This window comes from Dinoponera quadriceps, unplaced genomic scaffold, assembly GCF_001313825.1.
Source record: "Dinoponera quadriceps isolate SergipeBrazil2010 unplaced genomic scaffold, ASM131382v1 scaffold123, whole genome shotgun sequence".
NCBI lineage: Eukaryota > Metazoa > Arthropoda > Insecta > Hymenoptera > Formicidae > Dinoponera > Dinoponera quadriceps.
In genome coordinates, this window is record NW_014554239.1 from 533,593 (window position 1) to 549,566 (window position 15,974).

The 15,974-nt window shown below is 46.3% G+C and overlaps 1 protein-coding gene across 3 annotated transcripts in view; it reads right to left on the minus strand.

Annotated features, from left to right (window-relative positions):
- Nucleotides 1–15,974, minus strand: part of LOC106749106 (putative polypeptide N-acetylgalactosaminyltransferase 9) — a 253,448-nt gene that overhangs the window by 107,589 nt on the left and 129,885 nt on the right. For all 3 annotated transcript variants that reach the window (XM_014628339.1, XM_014628262.1, XM_014628421.1), the window contains 2 exons: nucleotides 11,310–12,415; nucleotides 6,565–6,763 (listed from right to left, as the gene is read on the minus strand). In XM_014628339.1, coding sequence (XP_014483825.1) covers nucleotides 6,565–6,763; nucleotides 11,310–11,562 — 452 coding nt within the window. In that variant the 5' untranslated portion in view covers nucleotides 11,563–12,415. The remainder of the gene's footprint in view (nucleotides 1–6,564; nucleotides 6,764–11,309; nucleotides 12,416–15,974) is intronic.

A 15,974-nucleotide genomic window follows, 5' to 3' on the forward strand; every position in this document is an offset into this window, starting at 1 on the left:
GGGGGGGCTGGCGAAGAGAAATACCGGGATAATAACTTACGGGAAATCAAACACTGGAAACACAAGGATAACCCTGGCTGGTTTGAAAATGTGACAATTAAGCAAAGTCCCCGCGAGAGAGGAGAATTTCGCAGTCGTTGAAGGGAGCGCGGCTTATTAAACGACCGAACCATTTCGCCATTTGCATATTTAAATTTCCATTTCCGCGCGCCGGCCGCCGGGAGAAACCGGCGGAGAAACCGCGAAAAGCGACCTTTTATCTCATCTTTCCCGTAGCTCTTATCGCCGTAGCGGGAGACAGCATCGATTTTTTCGCTCGTCGCTCGACGACGTGCTCGAACGTCTCTGTTTACCCTCGAATCTGCGCGAGTCAATCTCGGGCTTGTCGAGCAGCGGGAGAAACTACGATCTCCCTCACTCCCCCTCTCTCCCTCCCACTCTTTCTCTCTCCGTGATATCGCGGGAATTACATCTCGTAAAAACCGAAAAAAAATACACCCACGTCGCGGGAACAAAAGCGACACGTAAATCCCTTTTTTCCACGCGATCGACTCTGCAAACTGTTCCATAAACTGCCTCATCAAAATACAGACAGACGGCTAATTTTTCGATACATGTCGGAAGTTCCGCGCCGGCATGCGGTCGATTTACAGGCACCGGCAATTGGTTTATCGACTCGCCGTGTAATCTCGATAATCCTAGTTACGTAATGGGGACCGCGCGATTGGTATTTTTCGTTACAATAGTTCCCGGCTATTGACGAACGGTGAAATTAATTAAACGACTCGTATGTACGGGAGATGAGTCTCGCCGGCGGCCCCGCGCGTCGAAGGTCGCTTAATTGAATATTCAAAAAGCAATATGTACCGTGGCGGAGATAACGGCCACTTTAAATGATTGGTCCACCACAGTAATAATTACAGTCGCCCTCCCCCTCCTCTCTCTCTCTCTCTCTCTTGAGTGTTTAAATTATTAATTAATAACCGTCGACTCGCGCGTTGTTACCTTTGTTAACTAACGCGACTGTAATCGCTAATTATTCCGACTCAATGACCGCTAATTTAATAAACGCCGGGAAGTCAGCCGGGGACTCTCTCTCTCTTTGCCGGCTCCGTTTGAGCTGTCGCGGCGCGCCGAGGATCGCCGGGCGATCGCGCGTGCGAAGCGACCCCTGCGAACCGCCGTGCGACAATCGCGCACATGAGATATATTTACGTCCGCGGTCTCTCGCGGAATAGAGATCGCCCCCGGCTATCAGTAAAGGGGTCGCGTTCCCTCCTCTCTCCCAGGAGAGAAAATATTTGACAAGAAAATTGCGCCCGAGTGTAAAGACGCGTCGGAATCAGAGGTTGCGCGTGTTTCGCTGCGCTCCGGCGGACGCGTGTTTCCCGCATGAACGAGCGAGCGAGAGCGAGTCGACTACCGTCGAATTATCCTTTATCGCCCGTTAATTGAATGTACGTTTATTTCATCGCCTTTTCCTTTTGATCAATTTTATCCGGGATTAAAACGCGGAGAGAGAACGCGTATGTTTTATCGCATTTGACGAGGCGGAAAAGCGCTCTCTCTCTTCTTCTCTCTCTCTCTCTCTCTCTCTCTCTCTCTCTTTCTCGCAGATATAATAAACGCGCGACGTGTGTTTGAGTAAAAAACACGATTATTCGCCGCTCCGAGCGACTTTTTATTAAAAACGTTCCGGTTAACGTACCATCGTAATCGTTCTATCCGTTATCGTATGTACATTAGCGCGCGTCGCGATTTCTCGCCGATTAACTCTCCCGCCTTCTCCTCGTTCTGCGCTCTAAATCAGGGACACCTGTTTAGCGAAGCGGGCGAGGAAACACGCGAACCTCTGCCGCACACCTGTGCCGCCGCCGCCGGTGTGTACGGCACCTTTATCCGAGCCGTTAGTTACGGACGCGACTCGACGCGTCAGTAACAACAGGCACGCCCGCGAAGTTTGCCCACCTGTCCTGATAATGTCGGTTAATATCATGTAAATTGTAATTAATATTCATGGGGGTTAATTCGCCGCGCCGCGGTCGGCCCGCCGCCGACGTCGGGGACGAAGTTTTAGCGAAAATTTACGGTCACCGCGAAACATATTTCGGACGTACCGCAGCTACCCGCGTCGCTGCAGCGCGAGCAGAGCTGTACGATCCTGTCCCTCTGTGCTAGCTCTGTGTTTCGCTCTGATTAATCACACGACGGTCGATCGCGACGAGATTATCGATCGATTGTTTCGAGCAATTTGCATAATTAAGCGCGCTCGGGCGGCGACGTTAAACCGTCTCCGCTGAGGAGCATGACGGAACGGCGTTCGGGAAGATTGGCGACGAGCGCAGGGGACGAGAAGCGTGATATTTAAGTATTTCGACGAGATGCGAGCGAGATGGCCCGATAATGACTGATGGAACGGAAGGAAGGCGTTTCTCGATTCTATCACAGGACTCGCGTTTAAATTTCGCCGAACATCGCTCGAGAAACAGAAATATCGAGTGTGCATGGCAGGAGGGAGGGAGAGAGGTGCTCGATGAAATATAATTAAAACGTCCCGAGAGCGGAACCTCAGAATTCCCGTTATGACGTAAGAACATAGAGGTGCGGGTGGAGCGGCTGGTATTGTATTAATTTCCGAACTGGAACGCGTTTTCCGATGATTAAATTTCCGAACTAGCTACGTCGCTCGCTCTTTTCGCCGTAGACTGCCACGGTCACCCCGGTGCAACAAATTAGGCACAGTGCAATTAATTAAACAACGCGTAACACGTAGTGCTTCGCGGCGAACGGGCGAGCTAGCGAGCGAGCGAGCGAACGAACCAGCGCCGTGGACGCTCCCCGTGAAATTGCATTTGCGACCTAGACGGAAAATAATTTGCAACGTTAACAAGAATTCGGAATAGCGAGTCATTAGCATAGCTCGGGCGGCGCATATATATATATATATGTGTGTGTGTGTATACATGTATACATTAGCGAGGTGGTTCTTCTTCGTTCGAGGAAAATGTTTACATATAATAGCGGCACGTATAACTTCAGTGTTGTAATTAAAATAATGGCGCGATGCAAATTACACGAAGCATTGCGTCATAATATTACTCCAGAAACGCTCCTCGCGCGCGCGCAACGCGCCGCTGCATATTTTACTTAAAGTGAGTGTGAGAAAGAGAGAGAGAGAGAGAGAGAGAGAGAGGGGGGAGAGAGAGCACTTGGGCTCTAGCTGAACCCTTACACAAAAGCCGATTTTAATATCCCTCGTAATTCGTGTGCGTTGTGCCGAATAGATTGAACTTTGGTCCGGTCGACGAGAAAGAAAGAAAGAGGGCAAACAGTGGGGGAGAAGAGGAACGAAAGATGCGAGAATACAGGAAAATAATTTCCGATCGTGCGCAGTTTGTGATATCGACGTTTAACAGAGGCTTTATTAATAGGTACGTTCTCGATACTAGTCGTGCGCAACCCCGTGGGCATGAACCGACTTGGTGGTGGAAGAAGGCAGCTTCACTTGTGGATGACAAACGAAATTATATACACGTCTGCATTAAAAATGTATTCATATGTACTCCTGTAATGAATTCAGTTCATCGGGCGCGATTTATTCGAGACGAAGTAAAAGAGATAAATTGCACACGATCGTTGAGGGGATAATTAATTACAACTTTCTTTTCATGGATTCATGAAATTATGGTTATTTATCGACAACGAATTATAAATACCAGCCTCAGAGTTCCGTATTTTATTATTTCCAATGAGTTCGTTGAACGTTTCTTAAAATTAGAAGCGTCCTACGCAACGAATAATAAAATACGATACAGCTAAAAATATATCGCTGCTCACATCTCAGTATCTTATATTTTGCATCCCCCCGTTTTGGTTTCGCGATTCAACATTCTGTTTCTGACACAGGACAACTATTGGCGCTAATATTGATGCTATTCGCGTAGGTATGATTCGATTGGGAAAATTATGTTAATATTAACTAACACGACGCCGACGAGAATCCCATTAATGATTTTCGAGTTGACAGTATAATTTAATCATTCGACGAGAAATGTAAATTTAACTCTGAGAGTAACATCCGCGAAATCTTGACGCTGAAATAACATCATAGGTCTCGCAGACCCACGAAAAAAAAAGTTTGAATCGTGGTTTCTTGCATTTGTTTAGTCCTTTATAAATTAGTTTATCATCAACTTTATCAAAGTTTATCACCAATTTTTATTCATTTTTTACAAATTAATTAATAAATAATATTAAATAATAAATTAATTTTTCAAGTTTTTATTCATTGTCTTGGTCGATTGGTTGGTCGATTGCCGCCAGGAAAAACCAGTTACTTCTCATTCGATCAGGTTGATAATAATAATAGTCACGGGCCCAGCTTTTTTTCTAAGTACAGTCAATTTGACAAGAGCGTGTCCGGCGAAACTTTTACCTGTAAACCGTTAGACAGGGGAATTCCAACGAGAGCAAGTAAAGGGAGCCTTCCCTTAAGATACCTTGTAAAGAAAGTCTCAGTTACCGTTCGACCTTAGTGAATTTCAAATTGGCAAAAACTTTTCTGGTTATCTGATAATACGTGTGTATTTTTTTCATTTCATTACAATAAACAGTTTTCTTGCGAGTTATGCACGCTCCTATCAAACACGCTGCAACAAAGAAATAAGAGTGAATTACAATGTCTTGCACGAAACGTGGAGAAGGAAACGACGAGGGAAAACGTGCGTGGTCCCCGTACACGTTACTGTTAAGGTTAACGATACACTTGCTCGGCGTCGCGGTATGTGCGTCGCTTGTGGGCTCGCAACATAACGACGCAGACACGTGCGCGAGTACCAAAACAATCGGTACCTTCAAGGGGGTGGGGGGGGGGGGGGGGCAAAAAATCATCGCNGCATATCAGCACAGACTTCTATATAACATACCAGACCGCGTACCGCACTGCCTATCAGATGTACCCGATCTTTATGTATGCAATTTGTATACAGGTTGGAGTGCGAAATAAGAGCGCAAAGAGTGCGGCTGGCGCTTGAACGATTACAGGTTATAAAATACTCGAAGAAAGATATCTCACGACCTTTGTGGTTCATACTTAACATTTTCGTGCAAAAAAACAGACCGAATATAGCGAGCGGAGAAATTAAGACAACGCTCGTGAAACACTTCGGATCGGCAAACTGTTAAATTATTAATTATAAATTAATTAAGATTGTCACACATGCTGTACTCTAAATATCTATTACGCGATAACGCGTGATCGGCCGTTTGGTGAGAACTCACATCACGCGATATCGCGTGATTGGCAATGAGCGTGTCAAGCATCTGACTGTATGATAATAGCTAGAAGCTTGGTTTCGAATGACCCCAGGTGATTAATCCCAGGTTAAGATCAACGGACAATAGCGGATGTGTTGTACTTCGAAATTTTCCTCACCGTCCGCCTAAGTTCGACGGAATTTGCAGTCAAGGCGGGGTGAAAAAGTCGACTCGGGGAATTTGGGTCACCCTCGCCCCGTTACGATTCAGGTTTAATAAACCTTCGGAAATACCTTGCGAGAAAGCAGTCGATAAATTAGTCGAGCGCCAGATAGATAGATATATAGATAGATAGATAGATAGATAGATAGAAAGAGAGAGAGAAAGAGAGAGAGAGAGAGAGAAAGAGAGAGATAAAGAAAGACGAGTCCGGCGATTAGGAGAGCGCGATTCAATGATACCGCGCGCGTGCAGCGGCGCCCGTGGCGGGTCGCGGTACCGCACGCCGGATTTTTCGCGGGCGCGTGACGCCTCACAAAGGGGAGCGCCGGCTCAAAACCATCCATAACATGGTTACCGTTTCTCGTGCGATTCGTTTCTGCACACGTCGGCCGGCCTCCTCCGCAGGGACTATGACGACGACGAGGGCGTCCGTTCTCTCACGAAAGCAGAAGGGAGCGCGAAAGAGAAAGAGAGGAGGACGGAAGGTCGGGGCCGGGAAGAGAGAGAGAGAGAGAGAGAGATAGCCGACTCGCATCTCGTCGGCGCGACCTCCGACCCGCCGGTGTTTTATCAACGACCACGTTATGACGCCGGCATTCGCAGTAAAAGAAAATGGCGTGGGACATTTACTGCTACGATTCTCCAACGCATTACCGCGCCGGCCTATCCTGCCACGATCGACGAAATGCTCCTCCACTCGCCGTTACTCTCCGTGTCGCCCTTGTCCCCCCGGGGGACCCCCCGATGTATCCTCCTTACGAACGAATATAACGCGAGAGACCCGGAGATGTTTCGTTACGTTTGAATGCGCGTCAGGTTTTTTACGTTCACTTTGCGTATCTTTCTCTCTCTCGTTTCGTGCGCCGGGAATATGGCGCGCTGATTAAGGGGGATTGCATCTGCGAATGTAATAAAGCACAGGGTGGCACGTGTGCGTCTTTTACGTGACAATTTGCGGCGGAACCGTCCGCCGTCTCGGGAGGGCAGAAACAACGATGACAGGATTCAACGACTAACGAATGGTGAAATCTGACGTACGGCTGGGCGTTTAAATTACAACCGGAAAGCGAATGAAGCTGGACTCACCATTGGTCGCGTGGATCGGGCAAGGATCTGTGCACGGAGATGAGGTCGCTGGCGTACTGGTTGAAGGCGTTGTTGAGCCAGCCGTCGTCCACCAGCTTCTTCGTCTGCGCGGATATGTTGGTCGGCAGTATCACCGGTCTGCCCATCTCGCCGGGCGCGGCAGCGTCCGGTTCCCGCGGCGCGGCCAGCACTCCACCACCTGGACGACGTGAAAAAGCAGCGGCTGAGCGACGTCGCGCGAAAACGTCGGCGAACCAATCGGTCGCTCGACGGACGAAGCCTCTGTTCGTTCATTATTTCGCGATCCACCATGCGATTTGCCACAACCAACAACTATCTCTGATATTAAAATGATTCTCAACCCAATTATTTCACTAGAGAAGCATGAAAATCGATAACTGGCTTGTATCCGGGCACGTAAATTTCAATTTTATACCTTCAACAGGATTTTAGATGACAAAAATGACACGTCACTTTTGGTATTTTTCCCCCCTACTTTTAATTCCTAGACTCTTGAATAACATTAATTATCTCAACGCAACTATCGAAGCTGAAATACCGCGTGTACTGCGGTGAATTGTACATCGCGAGGAAATCTACTTCTCTAAGAGTCTTATTACATTTGCATCGAATGAAGGAATCTCCTACATGCTTCTCGCGCACCGACGAGGCTGAAAGTCGAACGAAGCCGGGGACTCTCGAGGAATTTGTGGTATTGTTCGTACACATCGACACACGCGACTGCGTTCCGCGATTTGGCTCCGTTTAATTTCCGTTTTCCACACTGTCGTCCTGGGTACAGTCCGGGGAAAAAGAGAACCGCGCGCGACGTCGACTCGCTCCTCGACGGCGCGACCCGGCGCCGCGGAAAAAGGGTATCGGGAATTGAATTTTCAGCACATCCACATCCGCCCGGCATACCACGCGCCTGGGTATACCTTCTAAGAGCTTTCTCGCATAAACTCCGGTTTTATTTGCCGGCGCCATATTGCCGGAGCATAGCTGCTAAAGCCAACGTAAGGTAAGTACACCGCGCGATATGGCTGGCTGGCGAGCGGGCGGGTGGGTTGGTTCTCGCCCGCCCGCTTGTCCTGAAAATAATTTTATCCCGCCCGACAAAGTTGGGCCCCGGTGTGTACGATGCGGCAATAAAGAGGACGACAAATTGCTTTAGTGCCGCGACCCCGGCCCGCCACGAAGTTCGGCGGTGAAACTCGTGTCGTGCATCACGGCGCCGCGCTCTGGACTACATACGGTGCGCGCTTTTCTTCGCGAGAGAGATCGCCGCGCTGTCTCCTAGTTTCTCTCATCTGGTATAGCGAGAAGATAGAGTCCGGCCATTTTTTGTATCTTTTTCATCGGTTCATCTCGCAGACCCTCGAAAATGGCAGAACAATTACAGTGCAAAGAGATCGTGTATAAATTTAAAAAATGAGCTTATATATACATATATGTGTTCGTTCATTATTTCGCGATCCACCATGAGATAATTAATGTTATTCAAGAGGAATTAAAAGTAGGGGGAAAAAATACCAAAAGTGACGTGTCATTTTTGGCATCTAAAATCCTGTTGAAGGTATAAAATTGAAATTTACATGCCCGGATACAAGCCAGTTATCGATACTTGTAAATTGAAACTGTGTAATGTGTAAAATTGCGACGCGATTTTACACAGGACACATTACACAGTTTCAATTTACAAGTTTTAATTGATCTTCTACGGGAACTAATCTCCGCCGCACAAAGACGCCATTTGACCGGACTCTACCTGGAGACACCAGTCTGGTGCGCGCGAGAGACGAGTCTGGTTCGTTTGAACGCCGTGGTGTTCACGCGCGGAGGCGTTTAGATTCATTAGCACGCCATTTCTCGCGTGCGAGCGAGCGCGCCTATGAGTTCACGAGAGGCGAAACACCGACGACGACGGCTCTGCCGCGCTCCTCCTCTAAGTTCATCATTCGAGGATTCTCGCTTACAGACAAGCAAGCAGCTAATATATCGCGTCTCGCTCGTTCGTTCGCGCCTGGCGCGAAACACACCGACAATATTTCCCCGGGATGATCCGTGTGCTATGAGAGCTCTATTCTCGTACCTGTTCGCGTCTGGCAATAAGAGGATGCACGCGAGCCGACTGCCAAAGGTTCCTTATTACGCCGGTGGCGACGGTGCCTCGGGAGAACCTTCGCCTTTGAGGATCCTCCTCCGGCGAATGCACAGTCCTATCTCGCAACGCAACGTTCTTCCTCGACGAAGACGGTGGCGGCGGTTTGCTCTTATTTTCCGTTGCTCGACCCGCGAAAAGTATAAACGACTGGGATGTCGCGGAATGGGAGAGCCAATTCTTAGAAATATTTCGCCACGGTGGAATAAATCGCCTTCGAAGCGGGCCGTCTTTGCAACGGCGTGAGAACGTTTGGCCAGCGCGGACTCGATTGTTAAAACCGACCCGATGTGTCGTGGAGCAGCAGACTAAAAGAGATTAAAAGAATCGCGCGGACTGACTGACCGATTGAACGGTCAGATTGGCGCCGTTAAAAGAGGAAAAGCTCCAGCCTCGAAATGCGGAGAGCGCGTTAAGCCACAGGTGGCCCGAAGTAACCCGACATTCTCCGGTATGATTCATGCGCGGCTCATGCACATTCCAGAAGGGACATCTATCAGCTTATTAAGACCTAACTCGCGCTTAACCCATGTGTGGTATGTCAGCCTATTAAGCCGTTTCCTCACACGCGTGATTCATGCACGAGCCAAGCGGCCAAACGCAACCCACCGTCGCCGATCGAAACCCGGTGAGATGTCGTGTCAAGGGTAAACGACGCGTTCATGAACGCGTCGGGAGAGGAGAGACTTCTGCCTGTCTCTGCTTCAAGAAAAGTTCACGTCGGTGCACGTCGGAAGCGGCGTCCGAAGGTTCTTTCCTCTCGGCTTTCCTCACGTCGGTCGCGCGAAATCCGGGAAAAAACGGAATTCCCGACGCGCTGAAGAGACACCGAGAGAAATCAAATACGACACTGCCGCGACGCCGAGTGCATAAAAAATAAGACGCCGAATATGAGAAGTGACGGGTTTACAGCAGGTCGAATACGATTATGTTCGCGTTGACGCGGTGTTACTAATCGAGTTGAAGTGCCGCAACGCCAAATACATAAAAACAACGAGACGACAAATACGAGAAATGACAGATCTGACAAGTCGTATGCGACTATTTCGCGACATTACCAATTGCTTATCCGGAATTTTCGTACCCATCAGCCTTTCGATTAAGATGTCTCGGAATTGAAATGTCGTAATAAAAAAGGCAATAGCATTTTTCTTACGTCATATTGACGTAAACTTTCGATCGCGACCAGTTTGTTTAAGATTAATGCCGTCAATCCCCAGACAGCGCAATATTTATAAAATATTTTAAAAATATAGATATTAAGTATTTTGCAAATATTCAAATGTCCGGGAAAGTCAGGCATGAGAAAGATTATGATAAATATTCAAAAATATTTATTAAGAATATTTTTTATAAATAATAAAAACACAACTTCACTAAAAACACTCACAGTAAAAACAATTCACAGTAAAAACATGACTTCATTCACAGAAAAAATAAACCACGTTTTATTTAGTTATGAGAAATATTTATCATAAATATTTTTGAATACTTATCATCTTTCTCATATTTAATTTTCCCGGACATTCGGATACTTATAAAATATTTAATATCTATATTTTTATATTAAATAAAAAATTTAATTAAAATTAAATTAAATTAAATTAAATATTAAATATTAAAACTAATAGTATTAACATTAAAATATTTTATAAATATTGCGTACAGTCTGGGGTCGTAAGTTTTCGAAATATTACCTACGAAAAAGACAATTCTTTCTGGTCTGGCGAGTTCAGTTTCTCGTATTACACACGTATACATGCAAGGTGGGTTTGTCCCTCGAGCCACATTCGTAATTCTCATGTGCGTGCATGTTTACATGTATGTAATATGGATGAACGGTAAGTACGCACACATTTCTCGACATATCTTTCAGCAGTTCCACAACTGCTGTTTGGTGCACAAGTTTGAATGTGTGCGATGTAGGTGTAAGTAATAAGTATGTATAATACATCGTTCTTCCAGGCACTCGCATTTGACAATTAACTTCTGGAGAAAGGGTATTAACCGTGTCGTATGACTTACATGATGCATAATTCATAAATAATGCACAATCAATGTCATATGGGGTAAAGTGTCCGAATTCCGGATAGTAGAAGGTTGCTCAATAATTTTGTTTGTTTTTATTTAATTTATCTATGTTTTTTTTTATTTATTTAATTGTATTTCGTTTCATTTCACGTTCAGAACCATACGTAATCTCTTTATATTTTAATTTTTAGTCTATTTCTTCTTGCAAAAAACGCTTTTTTACGCTTTGTTTACAAAATATTCATTAGAGAAAAGTACCCTATCATTTGTATCTGTTTAAATTCTGACCAAATGGGATTGTTAAAAATTTGGAAAAAATACATATCGAGTTTTAATAACAAGTGCCGAATGTTAAAAGTTACAATGCTACGTAACGTGGAGCGGAAGTTTCAATACTTATTACAAATTCCTAATATTCTTTCTCATATTCGTATATATTTTATATATCTTACAACATATATAAAATATAACGATTGTAGTTACGAGTACCAGACATTTTTCTGTCGGTAAAGAGGTGAGAGAACTTTCCGTTCGCTCGCTCGCGAAAAATTACCTTGCTCGGGCCCAGCCTGATTGATTCTCGCCTTGTTGAGCGCAGACCCGGGCGTCTCTTTCCTGAAGGGTGCCGCCGGTGGCACAAAGCCGTTGGCCGCTTGCGGCATCGCGACGCCCGACGGCGCCAAGCCCTGAACGGCGGCCGCGGCCGCCCGGTCCTCCGTGTAAAGTAGGAAACAGACGGTCAGCCACACCGCGGTCGCCAGCACCGCCACCTTCAGCCACAGGGACCTTCTCCTGGGGAAGCCCATCCTGCTCGCCGCTCTCTTCGACCCTGGGCCTTTGTGCGCCTGCGATCGACACCTTCCTCCTCGCGTCGCCCGCGCGCTCGCTGCGATTATCGTGGCTTCTCTAGCGTGCGGCCTCGAAATGTCGTGTTACCTCAGCAACATCCTCCCGGCCCCGTCCGCCTCGACCTGCCAGCAACGAGCCGCCGAGTGACGCCGGGAGAGAGAGAGAAGTCCAGCCTCTCGAGCGTTGGTCCTTCTTCCTCTCCTTTCTGACGCGATCTAATTAAACGCCCGGCTGATAAGAGGAGATCGCGTTGCTATCTTGCGATTCAGCAGGAACCGGTCGGGAATTCCACACGGTCAGGGTCGCGAACTTTCGACGAGTCACTGACGCGCGAGCCGAACTGTTGTTCTTCGTGAGCGGCCAGTGTCCCGCGTCATCATACGTCTCTCTCGGTAATTTAAACGTCGCTATCACGAGGCTGGTCTCTGGGAATATCGTAGTAGGCGGACAAGATAAGCGGATGGATTACACACACACACGCGCGTGCGCGCGCGCGCGCCGAGTGACACCGAACAGGCCGTTTAATTACGTGAAAGTAATTCCGTGGTAATTCGCGATGTATGCATAGATGTACGGTCGATTCAGACGTCTGCGTTTTAATAATGCGGCGATACGTTTGCCAATCGATATGTCGCGTTTGATTTATCCTCCCGTGGGAAAAGTTAGATAACAGTTACGGATTACGGACCGTCACTGATTGAACACGATTAGAGATATTCTATTAGCGATCTTCGTGGATACGTGTGCATATGTGTCGACGATATGTATGTTTTCGGGTCGTTCCTGACGTCACCGCATTTCCCTCGTCACCTGAAATTATACAAAAATACGACAATCGGTATCAGGAGTATGAAGATAAAGGGAGATCCTAATTATATGTATACACACACACAGGTCTGTGCACCGAAAAGAAACACGCCTCTCGTAATCGGTTGAATTTTGCAAAATGGTACATGACTTTTCCGCTCAGTCTCACCCGTTTCACCTCGGCAACCGGGAACGGTTTGGGACACCTTGTATAATCAAAGGACAAATATTGCTAAAATTGGATGATTTCCGATTTTGATAGTGCGAGTGACTTGTTTTCTTCTATGTATATTACCTGCACTATTAAAGCCGAAAATCGTCTACAATTTTAATATTGTTCTTCGATTTATATTTTGCAAGTATTTTTCACTAGTTTCGTACTCCCTGCTCTTAAATCCTTATTTAATTACAATCTTCTCCGTGACCTGAGATAAAACGTGATAGGAATTTAATAGTATAACTTGAGGAGGACGTTATAATGAATCCTGATTAAGATCTTGATTACGCGACGTTACATGACTTCTTAGAGCCTGATGGTACAACTTTGAACAGACGCGACAACGAGTTAAGGGTCAACCCGAGCTGTACGATGGGGCAAATTTCTAGTCGAGACATTAAGAGGCCTCGCGCACTTCCAACGTACAGAAATCCGGCGTAGAGGGTAAAATGAAGTCTTGGGAAAACTACTCGCGTGTCCGTTGAAGACTGGGACTTTCGCTCGAATCTCTTTTAATAATCAGCAAACTTCCCGAGTGGAATATTTTAATAAGTGCCTCTCTTAATTCGAACTGCAATTTGCTACCTCGTGTGTAAACGTTTGATTTTCTCTCAATCTGCTCTGTATTTAAGAATAATAGATTTTCGCGGAGCAACGCGCAATCTGATTTGTTTTATAGCTACGTTGGGAATAACACTCCGGAACGATTACACGATTAATTCATTTTCGGTAGAACGGGAGAAAAGGAGAATTAGAGCAACGATGTAAATGAATTACGTCTTTCTGGTTACAAGCCACTCGAGAGAGCTTTCGAAACGTCTCTGAACTGACAACAGATGACAAATATCCACGATATATTTAGCCCCGTTGAGATCTTCCGCTTCTTTAAGTATGCAGCGATCCACCTGGCAGATTTTATAGGAACAATTTATTAACTTTCCCAACAAAACAAGAATTTCTCGGATGTAACGATGACCTATATTATAAACGATGTACTCTCATCAATATCGATGCACGTCGATGAGAAGTAAGTCTAAAATTAAACTTGAAACGCTACCTAATGTAATCTAAGATATAAGTAAGTATAAGTAAGTCACCGGTCGCAGGTATATTAAGATGTATAAAGTTATATGACTTATAAGTAGAAAAAGTAAAAATATATAAACTGGAAATATGAACTTTCAAATATGAGAGTTAGAGATATAACTTATCAATAAATATATAAAGTTATATGAAGTAACAATTCTGTTTCTCCGTGCGACATGCCTAGCGCGACTCGTCTATCTTCACGATAAGAGAATATAGTGTTACAAACAATACTTAATTCGAAAATATGATTGACCTAGGAATTCATTAATTAATTCAATCAACTGCGAAACTCGCGCGTTCGCTCGTTAAGCAATCCACGATACGGGGCTCAGCATATCTAAAATACGTTGGCGCGCGAGTATGTATGTGTGTGTATGAGAGAGAGAGAGAGAGAGAGAAAGAGATTAAAAAGAAGGAAAGAAAGATGAAAATTACAGTTTGTTCTTTACTCATCAATTATTTTCAAAATGTCCACCATGTTCGTGAAAACTCTTCGTTCGCTTTCGAATAGGTTTTCAGTCGATAGTTTTTAGATCGATTCCTCGGAAAATTTTCCCTAATATAAAATAAGAATTTAAAAACAAAGTTTGATATCAGAATTTATTCGGAGAACTGTAGAAAAAAGTGGTAGAAAGAAACATTTTGAAAATCATTTATCAACTGCAATCGTTCGTCATTGTTTCTTTTTCTCAATCTCCCTCTCTATTTCTTTTTTTCTTCTCTCTTACATAAACACACACACACACACACACACACAAAGCCACACGTGACACACAAACGTACAAACTTTTCACTTAAGAAAAAACAGTTGACCTTGAAATAATCTTGAGAACCGCCATTCACGTAGTTTCCGAGGTTACCACCATACATCTTTAAAACCGTACAATTCTTATATTCAACATTTATACGTACAACATATATACTTTAGAAGATATTGAGGTGGAAACTTTTCGAATGAATGCCCCGTATAAAGTTATACGAAGTAATAACTTATTTCCGTGCGACCGCCTCGCGCGACTCGTCTGTCTTCGCGACAAGAGAGAGAGAGAGAGAGAGAGAGGAGTACAGAGCGTAACAAGCGATACTTAATTTGAAAATACGATCGGTCTAGGAATTCCTCAATTAAACGAATCAACTGGGGGAACTCGCTCGTTAGACGATCCACGGAGCTCGGTGCGTGGTATATCTAAAATACCTTTTGCGCACGCGCGAATAACACGGCGCCAAGTAATCGGAAAATACGCGCGTCTCGGGGCTTTATTAACTTTGTATCAAATTAGGAAATTAGGAACTTTCGGCTACGGAGGTGTGCTCGCTAACGACATTGGGGGGGGNGGGGGGGGGGGGGGAGGAGAGTAAAAGGTGACGGAACGGCAAAGTGTGCGCACGTACACGCGAAGGCGATGTTTCTACCGGCGACGACTTCGACGACGCGCTGTCTGCTCGACCCTCGAAGGGAACACGATTCTCCCTCTATTTTTCTCCTACTTTTACTGCGAAAAATCCCCGTACCGGTCTGCTGGAGGGGGGAAAGCGAGGAACGCGGGGAAGGAGACGGCGCGTCGCGAGTCGCGTAAATTAAAGCGACGTCGCGATACGATCGCAGCGGCGGCATTATCGGCCGGTTTCTGCCGAGCCTATTACGCGAGATGATTATATTCTCGACGAGCGAGCGCGCGATCGGCCGACGGGATAAGTGGACGTGCACCGAGTGTTGTGCATTATGCGCGATGCATCGTTCCCCCTCATGGGGAAAAGTTGGCCGTCGCGTGCACGCAATCTCGCAGATTGTGCAAAGTTGTCTGGCTGTATCGGGGAATCGAGGACTGCATTCGAAAGGATCCCGAAAGCCAGCCCGCCGCTGGCTGGATGACGATGAAAGGGCCCGGCGCGCTCGCGCGAGCATCTCGAAGGATTCGGGATATGTACGGGAAAAGCCGTCTCTTCCTTTCTCTCTCTTTCGTTCGAGGAAAATCTCGGCTCTCTCTTGCGAATCTCGCGCGTGTCGCTCTCCCAACTTGGAAAGGAGCGCTCGGCAGAGACGTTTGCTATTCATAGGCGGTGAAAAGACGGCATGCACGCGCTTTACCGTCGCGTCCCGACGACCGTAACCGTAGCTGCGCGCGCGCGTTACGGCGCATCGTCGACGGATGTTACGACGAGAGAAGTGCAGTTAAGCCGGTTTCTCGTCTTGCCGAGAGAGAGACATCGAGCGTCTCGATATTCAGACGGAAAATCGCCGTCAGTCACTCGGTG